At 49.3% G+C, this 20,473-nt stretch overlaps 1 protein-coding gene across 2 annotated transcripts in view; it reads right to left on the bottom strand.

Annotated features, from left to right (window-relative positions):
• The window catches only part of MDGA2 (MAM domain containing glycosylphosphatidylinositol anchor 2), a 388,772-nt gene extending 381,173 nt beyond the window's left edge, over positions 1-7,599 (bottom strand). For both annotated transcript variants that reach the window (XM_081016731.1, XM_081016730.1), the window contains exon 1: positions 7,318-7,599. In XM_081016731.1, coding sequence (XP_080872857.1) covers positions 7,318-7,390 — 73 coding nt within the window. In that variant the 5' untranslated portion in view covers positions 7,391-7,599. The remainder of the gene's footprint in view (positions 1-7,317) is intronic.
• Between the last annotated feature and the right edge of the window lie 12,874 nt (positions 7,600-20,473).

Here is a 20,473-nt window from a genome sequence, read left to right on the forward strand (position 1 = left end):
ATATATCATCTGTGATCTGTGATTACTAAGACCAAACACGGGTTTCTCAAAAATAAGTCATGTCAAACAAACCTCATGGAATTAAGTTTGATGGAACTTGGTGGATCAGGGGAATGCTGCGGACATAGTGTATCTTGATTTCAGTAAGGCTTTTGACAAAGTCCCTCATGATATTCTTGCAAGGAAGGTGGTAAAATATGGGTTGAACGAGATAATTGTTAGGTGAATTAGTAGCTGGTTGGCAGACTGAAACCAAAGACGACTCATTAATGGTTCCTGTCATCCTGGAAAAAAGTGCCAAGTGGGTGCCGCAAGGTTCTGTCCTGGGCCTGTTGTTGTTCAACGACTTTATGAATGACTTGTATGAAGGAATTGAGGGGGCGTTCATCCAATTTGCAGATGACACCAAACTGGGAGGGGTAGCTAATGCTGCAGAAGACAGAATCAGAATTCATAATAATAATAATAATAATAATTTATTATTTATACCCCACCCGTCTGGCTGGGTTTCCCCAGCCACTCTGGGAGGCTTCCAACAAAGTATTAAAATACAGTGGTCTGTTAAACATTAAAAGCTTCCCTGTAAAACTGGACAATTGCACTGGGTCTCTGTGAACTCTGTCCAGGGCTGCAGGAGATTGATTATATATTTTAAAAATTGCCGCTAGCTTCTGAACCCACTGAACTGAAGCATCTCTGAGACGGAAATTAATTACCTTTCTTCTACCTATTTGCAGAGCAAAATCCTTGATTGAGCCTTCTTAGCCCTGGCAAAATATTAATCATAATATTCATACTTGTGTCAAGATTTTAGATTATTACCGGTAACTGTTATTTTTTTAATAATAATAATAAATCCATCAGACACGTTTTGCTGAGATTTAAAGGCTCTCTGGCAATGCAGATAAGCAATGAAAACTTGCAGATCAGCCTTCCCCAAGTAGTTCCTCTCCAAATGATTTGGACTGCAACTTCCATCAGGCTCAGCCGACGCTTCAAAGCAACTGGAGAGCAACATGTTGGAAAAGCTGTTTTAGAGGAAGCAAGAGAAGGACACTCTCAAAGCTGCTGAATGCCCTCCGTTTGAGCTGTTGACCCTTGTTTCCAAAGGCCATAAGAGTGTGGCCAGAAGAACATAAGGAGACCCTGATATATCAAGCCATTGGCCCCTGCAACCCAGCAGCCTGTTCTCACAGTGACCAATGAGATGGTTGTGGGATACCTGCAAACAGGACCTGCTGAATATACTCTATACTCTCTGTGCACAGGCAAACTTTCCAACGTACTTCAGCTGTTGGTTAGTGGCAGATGACGTCAGCCTAGACATAGCAATGGGAATAACAATAATAATTTATTATTTATACCCCACCCATCTGGCTGGGTTTCCCCAGCCACTCTGGGCAGCTTCCAACAGAATATTAAAATACGATAGTCTATTAAACATTAAAAGCTTCCCTAAACAGGGCTGCCTTCAGATGCCTTCTAAAAGTCTGGTAGTTGTTCTTCTCTTTGACATCTGGTGGGAGGGTGTTCCACAGGGTGGGAGCCACCACCGAGAATGCCCTCTGCCTGGTTCCCCGTAACTTGGCTTCTCGCAGTGAGGGAACCACCAGAAGGCCCTCGAATCTGGACCTCAGTGTCCGGGCAGAATGATGGGGGTGAAGACTCTCCTTCAGATATACTGGGCCGAGGCCGTTTAGGGCTTTAAAGGTCAGCACCAACACTTTGAATTGTGCTCGGAAATGTACTGGGAGCCAGTGTAGGTCTTTCAAGACCGGTGTTATGTGGTCTTGGTGGCCGCTACCAGTTCCCAGTCTGGCTGCCGCATTCTAGATTAGTTGTAGTTTCCGGGTCACCTTCACAGGTAGCCCCACATAGAGCGCATTGCAGTAGTCCAAGCGAGAGATAACTAGAGCATGTACCACTCTGGCGAGACAGTCCATGGGCAGATAGGGTCTCATCCTGCGTACCAGGTGGAGCTGGTAGACAGCCCACCTGGACACAGAATTAACCTGTGCCTCCATGGACAGTTGTGAGTCCAAAATGACTCCCAGGCTGCGTACTGTTGGAAAACTCGCCCCCTCGGGAGAGGCTGGCCCCTCTTCCCGGTTCCCAGGGCTTGTTTACCGGTGATCTACCCTGGCTGGCTTCTCCGCAGTCCAGGAAGGTCTTGATAGGTGACATCTCCCTGCGTGGAAGATGCACACCCCCTTCTTCCTTGCATACCAGCAGGAGAAAGAAGAAAGTCAGAAAGCCTACATCATCTGCAGTTTATTTCTGTCTGTACATCTGTACAAAAACATGTCCGATCAGATCAGTCTCCTCCAAGCAACTGCAAGAGACTTCCTTCACATGCGCAAACGGAAGGTCTCATATTACACACAGAACAAATCCCTGTGAATCCTGTGAACTGCCAGGTACATTCTTTCCCAGGACTAGCCACATCATGTGATGTAAACATCGAGTTGCTTGTTTGCAGCTGCGTTGTACTCATATCCCAACACGTACCTGGTCCTTCAGGGGCACAGTTACCCCATTCAGGACCAGGGAGTCCTCCACACCCACCCGCCTCCTGTCCCCCCAAAATAGTATTTCTGTCTTGTCAGGATTCAACCTCAATCCATTAGCCGCCATCCATCCTCCAACCGCCTCCAGGCACTCACACAGGACCTTCACCGCCTTCACTGGTTCTGATTTAAAAGATAAAACACCCAGAAGCAAATCTTGCTGCCTTACTGAGCTCTCAGAATAACACCACAGCAGAAACTCTGCAATCCCCAATGCGTACAGGGTGTATACCTGAGATTTTTTGTGTGTCAGCTAGTTCACACATGTGCTTTTGACATTGTAAATAAATATACATACATTACAATTCCCGAGTAAGGAGATGGCCTTTTCCCAAGGTGTTTGCTTAGCCTTAGCCAATAGCTAAAAGGGACACCTTAAAGCAGTGGTTCTTGAGGGGTGTGTGGCAGGCGAGGAAGGCAAGTGTGGCAGGAAGATTCAAGGGCAATCAAAGAAGCATCTAAACCTTTCAGTGTAGTATAGTATTGTATAGTTTTGTTTTAGTTTTTTGCAGAACAGAGATAGATATCTTCAGTGCTTTTTTTCTGGGGGTACGCAAAAGATGCAAGAGCATCAAGTGATTGTGCAAGCTCACCCCTCTCATTGAGGCCCATACGCAAGAGGCTCATTTATAGTTATATTTTGGGAATGATCCCTGTTCTTATGTAGCTGCATTATTTTATACTTTCCGGGGATGTCCCATGATCATATTATAAAGTAGCTGTGTTCTGTGCTATAAATCAAGCCCTGCTAGGGAGTTGTTCCTTTTGGTTCTCCAATGTATAAGAAGTACACTCAATAATCAATATCAATCAATATCAATAAAAGTATCAATATTCATACCAATATCAATATCAATTAAAAAAATCAGTGTGAGCCCAGAGAAAGTAGTTTGAGAACCGCTGCCAATGGCTAGAAGATGCTTGCTTAGATGAGCGTTGCTGGCCCTTGATTGCTGGTGGCTACTAGCTGTAGAACAAGTTATGCCTATTTTGGTGAGGTTTAATAGGAAGCTGTTTACAGGTTAGGAATCCAGAGATACCAAACAGGAGATGCCTGGGAGTGTTGTCATCCCCACCCCACCCCACCCCACACAATTCAAGAAGGAGCTTTGACTGTGGAAACTCCAAGGTTTGGGGGAACAACTGTCACTCCTTAAAAAGCCAGCTCTGCCGACATTCTTGCCTTCCCTCTCCAGCTTGGCACACATTTTTCCTGAAGCAAACAGGTACAGCGAAAGAAACTGTTCTCTCTCCAGGACAGTGTCATCTTTAGGAAACTGACCCTGTGAAAGACTGCCCCCTAGAGGCCCCTGCTGCTCAAGGAGAAGGTGGTGAGCACAAAACATTGAAATAATTCAACTAGACTTGCTTTTGCTGAACTAGGCATTTTGGACAATACTACATGGACGGCCCCATCTTCCACAGAAGGGGCATCTTAAAATCAGAAATGATCTGGATCTGAGCACCCTGCTAAGCCACCCAACAGCCTACCTGGGTATCCACAGCACTGCGGGGTTCGCAAAGGCTCCATTTCCCAGCCCCCACTGGGGCAGGTGATTCCAGGTGGCCAACAAAGGATGTGCAAAAATCCAACCGGTTGATGCAGGACCATCACAAATGCCAAAGCAAAGGTAAACCCACAAGGAAGAATCCTTACGGCAGTCTGCACACACCAAACTCAAAAAAACCAGATTCCACCTGTGTGCAATAGCCAAAAAAAGGAGATAAAGGAACCTCAAAAGCATGGAGGGCAAGACAATTTTTTATCTGCATTTTTTATATAAAAGAATCCTTTTCAACAGGAATTGACGGAAGGGTTGGGGTATTGCCGACTAAGTCCTACCAACCGTCTCTAGATGCAGACTCGCACCCAAAACCTGCAGATGAAATTCCTCAACCAACCACCATGTTTTGAATGGGGAGTGTGAGCAGAATCACACACCATTTGCCAGGGGAGAGCTGTGTGTCAGCTGCCACATCCATGCGCTCTCATCACCAGCACAGCTCACCCGGCGTTGAGCAAAACGGCAGCGGGGAAGGGTTATGCCAATCACGCTCATTGCTCTGTGCCCGACTCCAGGAATCCCACACCTCAGAGCCACCAAGACTGACGGCGGCCTGTTTCTTCCTGCCCACATATAACATGCTGTCTTTGTGAGAAAAGAAACACACACACACACTAGATTGAATGAACATCCTGTCCTCCGAGGAGAACCTTTTGTAATGCACACTCACACAAAGAAGGTTTTTTTTTTTCATATATATATATATATATATGCAACCATGGTGCCAAATAACACCACCTGCCATCAAAACTCAAATCTGCAGGAGTCACAAAATCGGGCAGGGACATCAACAGATGGTTGGGGGATCATTATAAATTGAATATAACCAAACACAAGTCCAAGTGCCATTAGAGTGCTCTGTTCAGGGGTGAAAATCTCATGCATTTGCCCCCAAAATATTATGAAACTAGCACAGAACTTCAGCAACACACATTCTCTGCATGCAATATTTTTTTGGGTGTTCGGCTAGGAAGGAAATTGGTGGAAGTGTATGGGGGATACTATCAAGCACACGAGAGAGGAATTCGTTTGGGGTTTTTTTCTTCCCCAGGAACAGGCCACCTCAAACAGCAAGAACCTGGTTTGATTAGGGGAAAGCCACACAAGAGGCAAAATTCCCAGGGCCCAAGAGACCACTCATCCTTACCAAATGGCCACCCAGGCACCAGGGGGCACCAGGGGAAGCCAAGGGGCCTGCCTCTCTGGCCCAGAGCCAGCCCTGCCCAGCCTAGCCCCCTTTCCAGAGAGGATGCTCTTCAAAGAGGCATGAAATCCATCTCTTCCCTCTCTCTGTGTGTGTGTGTGTGTGTGTGTGTGTGTCATCACTAGCTGGAGAGAAGAGACGCGGGGAAGGTTTGGCCTCTTTCTGGGTTCGGCATTCCCCACATCAGAAGGCTGTTGCCAGGGAAATGGAATGAATGAGAGAAATTCAGAAGGAAAATGCAAAACTACCCCCACCCCTACCAAAGCTAAGAAAAAGGGGGGGGAGCAGTTACTTCCAGGGGGAGAAAGGGGTTCGATACAGAGGCACCGAGCCTTGTCTCTTTTCTGTGCAGCAGGAGGCGGCTTATTCAGGGGGTTTTTGTACATACACATACACACACAATTGCCGCAGAGAAGGAGAAGCAAGCTGCCTGCCTGCCTGCCTGGGGAGTGAATGAATCTTCCCTCCCCCGCCGCCCCCTCGCTCTGCCAACGTCAGCCGGAGATTTGCATGGCACAAGCGGCGCCCACCGCCGTCTCCTCCTCCTCCTCCTCCTCCAAACCGGGCACCGCGGCCATTGGAGCCGGCCAGCGCTGTGTGTGCGTAAATGTGCCACGCTGAAGATGCCGCCCGCTCTCGGCTGCTTCCAGAGGGTTAAACTCCATCTCCCCCTGGCTGCCAACCCGAGTTAATTTCCACCTCCACAACACCGGGGGTTGGGGAGATTTAATAGAGGGTTATTTTTAGCATCCTTCCAACACGCGCGCACACGCGGGCGCACACACACACCAAAAACCTTCTACAGGGAAGCTTTCTCCCCCCGCAAAAAAAAAAAAAAGAGATCTGAAAGGCCACCCCAGAAATAGATGCGGGAAAGTTTGCAGCCTGTCAAACCTCTCCTAACCTCCGCTCACCGGGAAGCAGGGCTGAGAGGAGTTCAGGAAACGGGGGGGGGGGGGGGGGGAGAGAGAGAGAGAGAGAGAGAGAGAGAGAGAGAGAGAGAGAGAGAGAGAAGTCTTTTTCAGCCTCCAAGACTCTCTCTGGGCTCGGCTGACATCTCCGCACACGCCTGCCTGTCTCTGCAGCCTCGGATTGCACCCGCCAGCTTCTCCGGGCGCCCATCACCAGGGCCTCCTGCCCACCAATGCAAGACCCCCTGGAGGCTCCAAAACCGAGCCCAGAGGTGGAAAGATTCCCCCCTCCCATGTGCAAGCAGACCGTGGCTGGCATCGCATCTTTCGGGGGGAGGTGGCGAGGGATGAGGCAAACGAGCCTCCTTCTCTTTCCCGAGGTCTTTGCAGCTGGTATTTAGACAGCTGCGTGGAGAAGGGGAGCGGGGGCCAGCAAGAGAACAGAGGGGGCCATTTACGCGCCCAGGAGAGCCCGGCCAACCTAGGCAACACGGAGCTCCAGAAAGCCCGGAGCTGGGAGGATGGAGCGGTGGACGGAGCGAGTCAGAGACGGACCGAGTCCTCCCGGGCATTGCCCGGTGCCCAGATGTGCCACCGGCTGCATTTGCAGCTGGAGGAAGAAGAGGAGGGAGCCAGGGGCTTCCTCTCCTCTCCTTCCTTCCTTTGCCCACCGCCAAATCTCTCGTTCCTTGCTCCCCACCCCAAAGTCAGCTCCCTCCAAACGGTCCCTCTCCATGGGATGCCACCCCCTTCCACCGTTCCTCAGTGGCGCAGAGCAGGTCCCCCTCCCCTCTCCCTTGCTTCCCGGACCGGCGGGGAGGTGGGGGTAGCAATCCGGTCGCCTGAGCCAAGACCCGAGTTCGAGCCTCGTTCGGTTGAGATTTGGGGGTGGGGGAGCGCGAAAGAGCTGCTTTTTGAGCCCCGGAAGGTCGGGGGTCCGAAGAGAAGGCTCTCCATGCTTGCAAGGTCACCACGACGCGGGAGGTGGGCTGTTTTTTCCCCTCCGGTGGGGAGAGAGAGAGAGAGAGAGAGAAAGAGAGAGCAGTAGCGAGCCGGTGGCCGGCACTCACCGTAGACGCCTTGCCCGGAGATGCCCTCCAGCAGCACGGCGAGCAGCCACACGGCCCCGTAGGCTAAATCCATCTTGGCGGCGGCGGGAGCAGCGGCAGCCACATATCCGGGCGGAGGGGACCGGGAGCAGGAGGAGGCGCGCCCCGCTCGCTCGCTCGCTCCGCCACGGCCCGCTCGTGGCTCCCGAGGATGGAGGAGGGCGAGGACGAGGATGGAGAGGGAGGCAGCGGCAGGAGGAGGAGGAGGAGAGGAGGCGCCCCCCGGGCAGGAGGCGACGCGCGGCGGCGGAGGCTCCGAGCCCCGGCTAGATCGCGGCGTCCTTGCGCGGCGCACTCTGCTGCGGCGGGGCCGGCGGCAGCGGCTCGGCGGCGGCGGAACAGGGCGCAGCCATGGCGGGAGCGCCCCCGGCGCACTCCCGGGCCTGCGGGCGGCTGGCTCTCTCCTCCTCCTCCTCCTCCTGCAGCGGCGGGCCCGGGCTAGGAAAGGCAGGATGCGCGCCTGGCAGCAGCTGCGGGGCTTGCGCGCCGCGGTCACGTTGGGCGCTACGTGCTCCGAGGCGCCAGCCGTCAAGGCAGCCCCGAGCCGGCCGCGTCAACCGCGCGCCGCCGCCGCCGCTACCGCCGCCACAGCCGCTGGGACCGCTCGTGCCGCCGCCTCTCGCTTCTCCTCCTCGCGAGCGCCGCGGAATGGGAGGCGCCGCGCCTGCCTGTCTCCTGCTTGCCCAGCCTCCGCGCACCTCCTCCTTCCTTCCCTCCTCCTGGCCTGTGGGAAGCTCGCCGGCTTGCGGGCAGCACCGCACGCTTCGTCGGCAAGCGGTTGGGTGCAGGGATCTAGCTCACGTCTGCTTGGACATCTTTGGCTAGGGCGCGCCGACCCGTCTCCTGGGGGGAGTCGAGAGGGATGGAAAGAGGTTCTTCTTCACGCAGCACATAGCTAAAGCGTGGAAATCCCCCCTCCTCCGGCGGGCAGCGGCGGCCACCGACTTGGAGGCTTTAAAAGAGGCAAACAGAAATTGGCGGAGGAGACGGCCCTCAATGGCTACCAGCCAGAATGGATCTGCTGTTTCTCCACAGTTGGAGGCAGCGATGCTTCTGAGTGCCCGTTGCTGGAGGCTGCAGGAAGAGAGAGAGGCTCTTGCGCTCAGGGCTTGCTTATGGGCATCATCTGGCTGGCCATCGTGAGAACCGGATTGCTGGGCTAGACGGGCCACTGGCCTGATCCAGCAGGCTCAATTTATGTTCTTAATGGACACGGCTAACTAAACACCAGGAAGAACTTTCTGACACTAAGAGCTGTTAGACAGCGGAACGCTCTCCCTCGGGAGAAGGTGGACTCTCCTTCCTTGGAGATTTTGAAGCAGAGGTTGGATGGCCATTTGTCCTGGATACTTTAGCCGAGATTCCTGCATTATAGCAGGTTGGACTAGATGACCCTTGGGGTCCCTTCCAACTCTACAATTCGAGGATTCTAGGCCCATTAATATAAGCCATAAATCAAGGAGAGGGTTACTAGATATGATGGCTATGCTCTTCTCCACTGTTGGAGGCAATAATGCTTCTGAATCCCAATTTTTGGAGACCACAGGAGGGGGGAGAGTTCTTGTGTTCAGGTCCTGCTCCTGTGTTTCCCACAATGAGCATCTGTTTGGCCTCTGTGAGAAGAGGATGCAGGATTAGACGGTCCATTGGGCCATCACCCTGGGACCTTAGGGTGACAGGAGGGGAATAAATAAGTGAAGAATAGTTATGTTCTTAAATATGTGACTCCTGGCCCTGGCCCTGGAAGCCAAAGCAAAGCCAGCCATAACTGCCGCCCCCCCCCCCCCCAATCTGGATGACATGGTGTTCAAGGGGACTCTAGCAGCATTTCCCCCCAAGCTGGGGAACTCTCTTCTAGAGGCTGCACCACATTCTTGGGCATCAGGTCTTTTCACCAACTTGATTTTGGGTGGGCTCAGAAGCCATTTGACACCCACAAGACATACCCCTCCCAGGAGCTTCTCAAAAGCGTAGACATGCATATATACAGAAAGAAGTTCCCAAAGTCAACCTGGGAGGGGGAATAAGAGGGTGACCTGCATTACTCTCTCAAGGCCCCCTCTCCCTTCTGGGATCAACATCAACAGGTGCTTTGTGTTGAATCAACCCACTGGCTAGTACCGGTTCTCCAAGATCTGAAGCCATCACTGAAATTATGGAGGTGGTCTGGAGGCAATGTGTGTCTTCTTCCACCCCAAGCATAGCTCTTCCCACAGATGATTTAATTTTCATTTCCTCAAATATGGGCTAATCTGGGATTTGAGCCTGGGACATGATCCCCAAAGTGAGAACTGGGACCCTTGGCCAGGGATGATTAGCCTGTAGCCCTCTAGATGGGGCTGGACTCCAGATCCCATCTGCCCCGGGGAGCTTAGCCAACCACCATCCAACAACATGGACAATTCATAAATTTTGGGGAAATTAAGGAAGCTGATCTAGCAGGTCTCTCCTTATGTTCTTAAATTCATTGAGTACAAGGCTATCACTAGACAATGCATGATCATTCATGGAGCAGAGTGAGGTGTGGACTCCAATACAGACAACTTCCAGTTTACATTGGGGTTACATTCCAATGTGCCATGCTTTTAAGTGAAATCAAGTATATTTGAAACACCATTGAAAAAGCCTGCATAGTTTTCTGTGCCCCTTTCTGTGACTTTTTTGTGACATTTTCGGGTCACTTCCACGTTCAGTGCAATGCTCAAATGCACGGTCATGCACATATCGGGTGCGCCTACAACGGTCGCTGCCTGTACTAATCCGCCACTAATGCAGTATTATTGTGTCAATTATATGTTGCAGAAGACACCTGCAAAAAGCCCCACCAACTGACAGGGGCTTCGTTTCCCACTCGCTGGCTTCCAATGGGCATTTGATTGGCCAACGCTGGAATGGGATGCTGTGTTATGATGGGCCATTGGCCTGATCCAGCAGGACCCCTGCGCACTCTTTCCAGCATTTGAGAGAGTTTCTGAATACAAGTCGCTGGCAATCACAAACGGGGAGAGGTGCTGTAGTGCTTCTATCCCGCTTGCATGGTTCCTATTGGAACATCTGGTTGGCCACTGTGAGAACAGGACCTTGGGTCTGATCCAGCACAGGCTCGCTTTCTGAGACAATAAAAGCAAGACAACAACAACAAAATAGCATTTAATAAGCACCACCTAGATGGCCTGGGCAAATAAAAGGTCTTTGCTGCAGGGACATTTCAAGCAGCAGAAGGCAGGTCTTCCTGGAGAGAATTCTAGAGACAGGGTGCCAACACAGAGAAGGCCCTCCCAAGAGGACCTCACTAGCTAGTCAGAGTACTTGTGTGAGAGAAGGGATCCTTGATAGGGAGGTCCATGAGGACCTGCCTTCTACTGGATCAGATTATTTTGTACTGGTATTCTCCACTCAGTCACACAGTGACACTATGTGATCTCAGACAGTGAATGGTCCTGCCCATAGCCTGTTATATTTTCTCCAGGATCAGAGACAGACAGCCTCTCAAAAAGCCAGTTGATGGGTTTCATGAACGGGAGAGTGGTCTTGTGCTTCTGGGCTTCCCAAAGATACCTGGTTCATCACCATGAAAAACACTAAGCTGGGCTGGAGAGGCCTTTGTCCTGATACAGCCAGGCTCTTCTTAGCAGGGCCAGCCCTACCATTAGGCTGAGGGAAGTGCTTGCCTCGGGTGGCAGTTGCTGAGGGAAGGGGACACAGCTGTGTGAGCTGTTTGACTTCCCCTGAGCATCTGAAGGAAGTCAGACGTGGAGGAGCTGTCCCATTGCCAGTGCTGAATTGGAATGCAACTCCCAGCATGGTTGGCTTTTGCACACGGGTTGGGGTGCAGGGTCCTATATGGTTCTTCATTCCAGGCGGCAAAGCGTTGTTGGCCAGCCCTGCTCCTTACTAGAGTTCAAGGGCTCATTCCCTTCAGGCAAGAATGCTTGGGGTGGAAAAGGGGTGGTCAGTGAGTGGTGTGACCAGAGGAGAGGGGAAATAGCTGGGGTAAAAGCCCCAAAGACCAGAGAAGATGCCACATCCTGGTTCATCAGTGACAAAGGGCTTGTTGTTGTTGTTTAGTCGTGTCCGACTCTTCGTGACCCCATGGACCAGAGCACACCAGGCACTCCTGTCTTCCACTGCCTCCCGCAGTTTGGTCAAACTCATGCTGGTAGCTTTGAGAACACTGTCCAACCATCTCGTCCTCTGTCGTCCCCTTCTCCTTGTGCCCTCCATCTTTCCCAACATCAGGGTCTTTTCCAGGGGGTCTTCTCTTCTCATGAGGTTGCCAAAGTCTTGGAGCCTCAGCTTCACGATCAGTCCTTCCAGTGAGCACTCAGGGCTGATTTCCTTAGGAATTGATAGGTTTGATCTTCTTGCAGTCCACGGGACTCTCAAGAGTCTCCTCCAGCACCATAATTCAAAAGCATCAATTCTTCGGCGATCAGCCTTCAATTCTTCGGCTAGAAGGTGCAAAAGCAGCCTGAGGACCAGACCATCCATTCATTTCCCCTCCTTCCTGCTTGGCAGACATTCTTGAAGGCAACGCTCCAGATCATTTTGCTGTCTCGGCTTGAGATTTGAGCACATGAGTCTGTGCAAGGGCTTTCACACGTGGGGGGGAGGGGGGGAGCCAGGGCCTTCCAAATCCAATTTTAAGGTGGTGAGTCAGCCTCCATGGTTTGATATGGCATGCTAATGGCATTTCCTCCCAGCAAAAAAAAGGGGAGGTTGTTCTTTACGCAGAACCAACACCCCCGACCCAAGGGAACGTGTCCTGTCCTCCACCCCAGCCCTGTCTTTGGCAAACATGGGAAATTGTCAAAACTCTCAAAACTTGGCATTGTAGGAAAGCAAAACTGCCTTCCCCTCCCCATCCCAAAATGTTGTGAATACATTTTGAATTGACATATAAAAATAAGGAGCAGACATATGCTAAACCATACTGGGAAATCCCAGCAATGTAGGCATTGCTTAAACATGACATATCTGAGCTAATCCCTAATTGGGGTCCCTGCATACATTACATTTTAGGTGTACATCTAATGTTTCCCCCCGCAAATGTACACCTAGAAATTTGTCCAGAATTTCCAGCAGAAAACTCGATACCTATTTCTTTTAATTAACTGTTATTTTTAACATTCATTGATTTAACAAAATGTATATATCACACATGTATATTATAACCTCTAAGCTGTATCACACGAAATATTTGAAATTATCAATTAAAACATGTAAAAGCAACTAAAAACATTTAAAGTTAATTAACATTAACAGTAAAAAAAAGACACATCAATATCTATGAGTCTAGATGGGCTTACCTAAACAACAACAACAAAAATTAATCAGCCACTGAAAAGAGCACAGTGAATGTGCCTGTCTGGTGTCAATCGGCAGGGAGTTCCAAAGTTTAGGCGCTGTGCTAAAATATTGATTTCTTACAAGTGCAATATAAGTGTTATTTGGAATCTGTGACAGCACCAGTTCTGCAGATCGAAGTGGTTGAGGTCAGGTGACCCAACAAGTAAACTGGTCATTAAGTCATTAAGAGTTTTATATACCACTTTGAACTGGGCCCAGTAAGAAGTTGGCAGCCAGTGCAGATCTCTGAGTGCAGATCTCTGAGCAGAGGTGCAATATGCTTTTCAGGAGGCACTTGGGGGGCTTTGTCTATGAATTAGACCAGGGGTGGCCAACTCCCAAGAGACTGTGATAGAATCATAGAATCATAGAGTTGGAAGAGACCACAAGGGCCATCAAGTCCAACCCCCTGCCAAGCTAGTGATCTACTCACAGAGTTAAAAACAGGCAGTGATCTACCCCCTTTTGGGGGGTACGGGTCAAAGTTGTTGTTGAGCTTTTTTGAGGAAGGAGGAAGGCCCATTTTGGGGGGGTCCGGGTCAAAGTTGTTGAATTTTTTCAGGGAGGAGGTGAAATGTTGAGGCTTTTTTAGGGGAGCCACAGTTGTTCAGCTTCTTTGGGGGGAGCCAATGATCTACCAGTGATCTACTGGTAGATCACAATCTACCTGTTGGATATGCTTGAATTAGACAAATTCATAGAAGAGAACACTATCAATGGCTGCTAGCCAGGATGGCTTTGCTCTGCCTCCAATTTTGAAGCTACAGTGCTTCTGAATACCAGTTGCTGAAAACTGCAAGAGGGGAGACTGCTCTTGTTCTTGAAATCTGTTTGCAGGTTTCCCATTGGGGTATTTGGTTGGCCACTGTGAGAACAGGAGGCTGGGCTAGAGGGATCCAGCAGGATCCTCTTATGTTCTTGCTGTGAGAAAACAAACAAACAGAAGCCTCCCTTTCCTTTTCCTTCTTCTTGTCAGTGCAATATCCTTGCCCAAAATGAATGACAGATGATGCAGGCTGGAAAAAGCTGACCTGCTTGTCAAAATGTCCATCCAGAAGGGGCAGATGGTGGTAGGCCAAAGCCTTAACTAGATTGGGAGGCATCAAGCCAAGATACCTGATGCTATCTTGGCTGTCGACAGGACTGTAGTTCCGCTGCAAAGCCAAGACAGTGTTGCATGAGGGTTGAGTTCTCATTGAAGGGGAAAATCAAGGACTGTGTTGTATTGCAGGTTGGGGGCTCACAAGATTGGAAGTCCCTCTGGCCTTCTCCAAATGTGCTCAGCTCTTTCACCCTTTCTTTAGAAGACTTGAGTCTCCAAGACCTACTACCTTTGTCACCCTCCTCTGGGCACACTTCAGTTTGTCAACATCTTTCTTATACTGTGGAATCCAAACCTGGAGACAGACCCCAGCCTACCCTCCAAGGTTTCTCCAATGAAAATAGGGACGTCCTATTCTACATCAGGAAGTTTCTCCTGAGTTTGATCTCTCCACAGACATAAACGTCATATACTCATATACAGGGACGCAGGTGGCACGGTGGTCTAAACCACAGAGCCTAGGGCTTGCCGATCAGAAGGTCGGCGGTTCGAATCCACATGAGGGACTGAGCTCCCGTTGCTCGGTCCCAGCTCCTGCCAACCTAGCAGTTCGAAAGCACACCAGTGCAAGTAGATAAATAGGTACCGCTGCGGCAGGAAGGTAAATAGCGTTTCCGTGCGCTCTGGTTTTTGTCACGGTGTCCCGTTGCGCCAGACGCGGTTTAGTTCTGCTGGCCACATGACCTGGAAAACTGTCTGCAGACAATCGCCGGCTCCCTCTGTCTGAAAGCGAGATGAGCTCCGCAACCCCATAGTCGCCTTTATCTGGACTTAAGCGTCCAGAGGTCCTCTACTCTTTTGCATGTTGTTGTTGTTTAGTCATTTAGTTGTGTCCAACTCTTCATGACCCCATGGACCAGAGCACGCCAGGCACTCCTGTCTTCACTCTTTTGTGTACTCATATACAGTGATCACCTTGAGTCAATTGCAACCTCTCAGCCTCACCTGCCTCACAGGTTTGTTGTGAAGAAAAAAGGTGTGAGGGAAGGGATAATGTGTAACACCTTCAATAGATAAATGGAATGAAATAAAATTGGACTAGATGACTCCCAACTCTGCAATTTTATGTTTCAATGTTATACTGCAGTTTGTCTTCCCCCGAAAGCTACATTATTCGCCTCGCCGTCCACCATGGCAAAACACTGCAACTTAATGTAATTTACAGAATTAATTATGTAAATTGTGTTGCCATTATGTTATCCCACCCCATTCATTTCAATGCAAAAGAAACCCAATGCAAATCGGGGGAGGATCAATTACTTGCCATTTGCAGACAGAAAACAACACTAGCAGCAAATGCTGATCATATTTGCAAGATTGATTTCCATTCCAGACATGGGGACGACAAATAAGCAAGCATTGGCAATTTCCACTCCAGTTTCTGTCAGAATTCTGTGACACCCCTGCAAGACAGACACATGTGCCGGGCAGCTGCACCAGGTGCTATGTCACTGCTGTTAGACAGACCACGATCCCTTATGCAGTCATGCTGGCCAACTTTCCCCCTCTCTGAAGGCTCCTGCGCCCTTAACATCTGTTTCACAGCTGTAAACTCAACAGGTGAAGAAGAAGAGGAATTTGGATTTGATATCCCGCTTTAGCACTACCCGAAGGAGTCTCAAAGCGGCTAACATTCTCCTTTCCCTTCCTCCCCCACAACAAACACTCTGTGAGGTGAGTGGGGCTGAGAGACTTCAGAGAAGTGTCACTAGCCCAAGGTCACCCAGCAGCTGCAGGTGGAGGAGCGGGGAAGCGAACCTGGTTCACCAGATTACGAGTCTACCACTCTTAACCACTACACCACACTGGCTTAGGTGGTGATATCCATATCACTCTATGGGTATGCTGGAAAAGCTTCACTTGTAGAACTTTTCATTATCCATTACTTTTGTATCCCATCCTTTCCCCAAGGAGGAAAGGGGCCGTGGGCACTGTCCTCCCCTTCCATTCATTGCCATAACAGAAATAGGGGTTAGCCTGGCACGGAGCCAGTGGATCAAGGTCAACCAGTGGCTCAACTCCATGGCAGACTGGAGATTTCACAGAACCATAGAAACAGAGTTGGAAGGGACCCAAAGCATCCTCTAGTCCAACTCTCCCCAGTGTAGGAATCACATCTGAAAAATCCACCTGTGGCTTAAAAACTTCCAATGAAGGCAAGTCCATTGCCTTTCCAGGTGGAGCTTTTTCCCCAGCCAGAGCTCAACTCCAGAACCTTCCAGCTGGATGCCATTGACATAAGGGAACAAGGGAGAAGTTTGTGGTGAGCTCCAGCCCCTCTGTTTCTAGAAAAATAGCATGGTTTCCAGGTAACACCTCTTACCACCAAAAACTCTTCCTAAAGTTTAGCCAGACTCTCTTTTCTTGCCATTGGTTGAGGTCCTAACTTCTTGCAGCAGAAAAGAAGCTTGCTGCAAACTTCCATGCAACAGCAATTCTATGGCTATCCAATTGTGGGAATGTTGTAGATACAGTGGTACCTCGGGTTAAGTACTTAATTCGTTCTGGAGGTCGGTTCTTAACCTGAAACTGTTCTTAACTTGAAGCACCACTTTAGCTAATGGGGCCTCCTGCTACCACTGCGCCGCCGGAGCACGATTTCTGTTCTCATCCTGAAGCAAAGTTCTTAACCTGAAGCACTATTTCTGGGTTAGTGGAGTCTGTAACCTGAAGCGTATGTAACCCGAGGTACCACTGTACTAGGAGAGGATATATTGATTTAATAGTATCCTTCCTAACCCACGCTTGTGAGTCAGCAGCAGAGAGACATTCCCCAATATATAGCAGGAAGCTAGTTGGTAGATTCCTTTGAATCTCTTTACTTAAGCAATCCAACCTGGCTTCGTTCAGATTGGAGTGTATTCCTAGCGAGACCCCTTTTAAAGGTAAAGGTAAAGGTACACCTGACCATTAGTTCCAGTCGCGGACGACTCTGGGGTTGTGGTGCTCATCTTGCTTTATTGGCCAAGGGAACCAGCGTACAGCTTTTGGGTCATGTGGCCAGCATGACTAAGCTGCTTCTGGCGAACCAGAGCAGCGCACGGAAACGCTGTTTACCTTCCCGCCAGAGTGGTACCTATTTATCTACTTGCACTTTGACGTGCTTTCGAACTGCTAGGTTGGCAGGAGCTGGGACCGAGCAACAGGAGCTCACCCTGTTGTGGGGATTCGAACCTCCGACCTTCCGATCGGCAAGCCCTAGGCTTAGTGGTTTAACCCACAGCGCCACCCGCGTCCCAAGACCCCTTTTATCCCTCCTAAAAAGGATAAAGACACAAGAAGCTTCTTTTAAAAGTATAACAAGAAGTTTATGCAGATCCAGTTCACAGCTGGATCCCTGAAGTCAGGCTTTAGCTTGTAGCTACAGATACAGTGTGGCTTACATCTTTTTGTAAGGACGGGTCCAGAGAGCCAGCAGTGCAGTCCAAGAGAAGAAAAGGCATCAAAGGAGAAGAAGGTGGCTGTGTGACTGGACCTTTTCTGGGGTCTGCCAGGGTCACGCCCACCTACCTGGCCACATGCAGGAGGAGGATGCTCCAGACCTGGTGGAACAGGAAGTTCCCCTCTCCGTGTCCACTCTAGGCAAACAAGGAATGTTGTATTTGACTGCTCCAATGGATACATCCCACACCTATCACCTCTCAGTCTTCTCTTCTGCCAGTTTGAACATCTCCAACTCCCTCAACCATTCCTCATAAAGTTTGGTTTCCAGACCTTTGATCACATAATCCTGCCTTGTCGATATGCTACTTAAATTGTGGCACCCACAACTGGACACACTTCTCCTGGTGGGGTTTGACCAAAGCACAATGACTTCCCTTGGTTGGGACACTCCATTTCTGTTGATTAGACCTCAGGCCTGTCTGCCATTTGAAAGAACAATGTCCCAGCGAGCAGTAAATCCCACTGTTTGGCAAACTTCCTGCAGTTCCTGCCATCTAACCCGGCTGCTATTGTGAGAAGGGGAGAGCTCACTGCCTCATGGGATTTTGCCTGCAATTAATATTCAATGCACACCTAGAATCCCATAAGTAAATAGCTGCAAATGGTTGGGTCCATCATATTTCTCTTTAAATGTGCCAAACTAATTCAATTTCATTCCAATTCAAAATGGGCTTGATAATGTTGACCTTCTCACTTCTCACACATCACATCAATCAGAACACCGCCAACCTGGATGGCTTTAAAAGGGGATTAGGTAAATTCCTGGAGGAGAGGGCTATCGATGGCTCCTAGCCACAATGGCTAGGTTCTACCTCCACAACTGGAGACAGCAATACTTCCAATTTGCAACATTCTTCTGGTTGGCCACTGTGAGAAAGGATGCTAGACTAGACTGGGCGATTCACCAAGGCACTTGCTGGCCTGGGCTGCCCAGTTGTCCACCTGCCTGCCCCCATCCCCCTTCTCCAAAGCCTCCAGCACAGTTGTGATGGACCAGCAGCTCTGAGAGCCCATTTTGTTGGATGCTGTAGTTCAGAGCACCACCTGTTGGCAGCCATGTGAACTGCAGAGTGACAACATCCTTAGAAAATATTGGGTTCACATAAAGCACACACAAATCTCTATCTCTATCTCTATCTCTAATGTGGATTTCCAGCTGTGAAGAGACCGGAAATACACAGACGAGAAGAGTCTTGTGGATTAGATATGGTCCTCAACCAGGGGGCCAATTATGCTAGGGAATTTTTTAATTTTATGAGCTATGTGATTTTGCTGTAGTTTGAACTTTTTACACAGCCTTTTCATGCATTGTGATATTTTATGTGTTGTGACTTTGTTGTCATTGATTATAGTCTAGTAATGATTTGCTGTAACTGTTGAGAGTGGATTTCTGTTTATTCTTTGCTGACATTTTGAGAGTTAATTTTATTGCGTAATATATTCTAAACGGATTATTGAACATTACTTGATACAAGTTGCTTATTTTAAGGTCATGTTTTTTATTGTGACACATCTGCATTGGGTCGGATTGTTACAGGATGTGTGAGCCTTGTTTTATATTTTGTTGTTTCTGCAGCTTACAGAAACTGCCTTGTGTAGAGCAATAGAGAAAAATGGTATATACATTAAAAGGGAAAAGAAGAAATGAAATCTGTGTCACTTAATGGAGTGCATAGCGGAAGCTACTTTATGCAGAAGAAGGTGGGCAGGAGGGGACAGGTGGTTGCCAGCTGGGTAGGGGGGGAAAGGCAATCTGTCCAGCTCCTTTAAGAAGTTCCATATGCAGAAATCACCAAGTCATAGAATCATAGAATCATAAAATCATAGAGTTGGAAGAGACCACAAGGGCCATCGAGTCCAACCCCCTGCCAAGCAGGAAACACCATCAGAGCACTCCTGACATATGGTTGTCAAGCCTCTGCTTAAAGACCTCCAAAGAAGGAGACTCCACCACACTCTTTGGCAGCAAATTCCACTGTCGAACAGCTCTCACTGTCAGGAAGTTCTTCCTCTGCTAGCTCCTTCCATTTGTTACAACGAATGAGAGGGATCCATTTCGAGCCAGGATGCTGCCCTCCCAGTTCCCATGCATTGCAACAGATTAGAAGACCTGCAATTGCTGGCGACCGAGACCCTGTTATAAGAACATCTCCGGGGCTCAGTTCCAATGCTGGGAAGAACACCGATTTGTCAAGGGTTAAATCCTATGTAACCATTTCACGGTTGCCTTTTAGCATTTTGATTGTGTGTCCCACTGAGCCAATTTTCCAGGAAGGCAGGTGATGCATTTGAATGTAAAGAAAGTCATTGGCTGATATGGGTTTTTGTAGCCCCCATGGAAAGGTCTCCCCTCCAAAAGAGACACTTGGGACAGTCTGCAACAGGCAGCCCACTCCTGCCCCCAAGCCATATCTCTGAAGGTTTCCATCCGTAAGCAGCTCCCTGAACACAGCAAACTAGCAAAGGGCTGTTGTGCTCTAGTCTTGCTTAGTAGCTTCCTGTTGGGACATCTGGTTGACCACTGTGAGACCAGGATGATGAACTAGATGGGCCTCTTCTGACATCTTTGAATTAGGCCAAGCATTTGGGGTTTGGAAAAAAAAAAAGATGAATGGAATGAGATATGATAGGTTTTTATTTTTTAAAATGATGGGTTTTTATTTTATTTATTTTTTAAAAAAATAAATGATGTGAAGGGAGAGAGCATTTCCCACAACACTTTCTCCTAATACTTGAGTCGCTCAAGGAACTTCATAGGCAGCAGGTTCACCACAGAAACTGTGTTTTTCACTCTATAAGACACACCAGACCATAAGGCGCACCTAGTTTTTGGAAGAGGAAAACAAGAAAAAAAATATTCTGAATCCCAGAAGCCAGGACAGCCAGCGGGATCGCAGTGCAGCGACCCTGCTGGGTGTCCTGGCTTATGGGATATCCAAGCACAGCCTGCGCACGACTAAAACTCCCCCAAGAGCCGCGCTCCCTCCATGCGGCTCTTTAAAGGGAGCGCTGAGCAGAGCCTCCCGCCTGCATTCGCTCCATAAGACGCACACACGTTTTAGCAGGGGGAAGTGCGTCTTATAGAGCGAAAAATACAGTATGTTTCTAAGCACAATTCAAAGTGTTGCTGTTGACCTGTAAAGCCCTAACAGACTCGGCCATGTATACTTAAAGGAACGTCTCCACCCCCAACGTTCAGCCCGGTACACTGAGGTCCTCTTC

Source organism: Podarcis pityusensis, assembly GCF_964106645.2.
Source record: "Podarcis pityusensis genome assembly, chromosome: 1".
Classification (NCBI taxonomy): Eukaryota; Metazoa; Chordata; class Lepidosauria; order Squamata; family Lacertidae; genus Podarcis; species Podarcis pityusensis.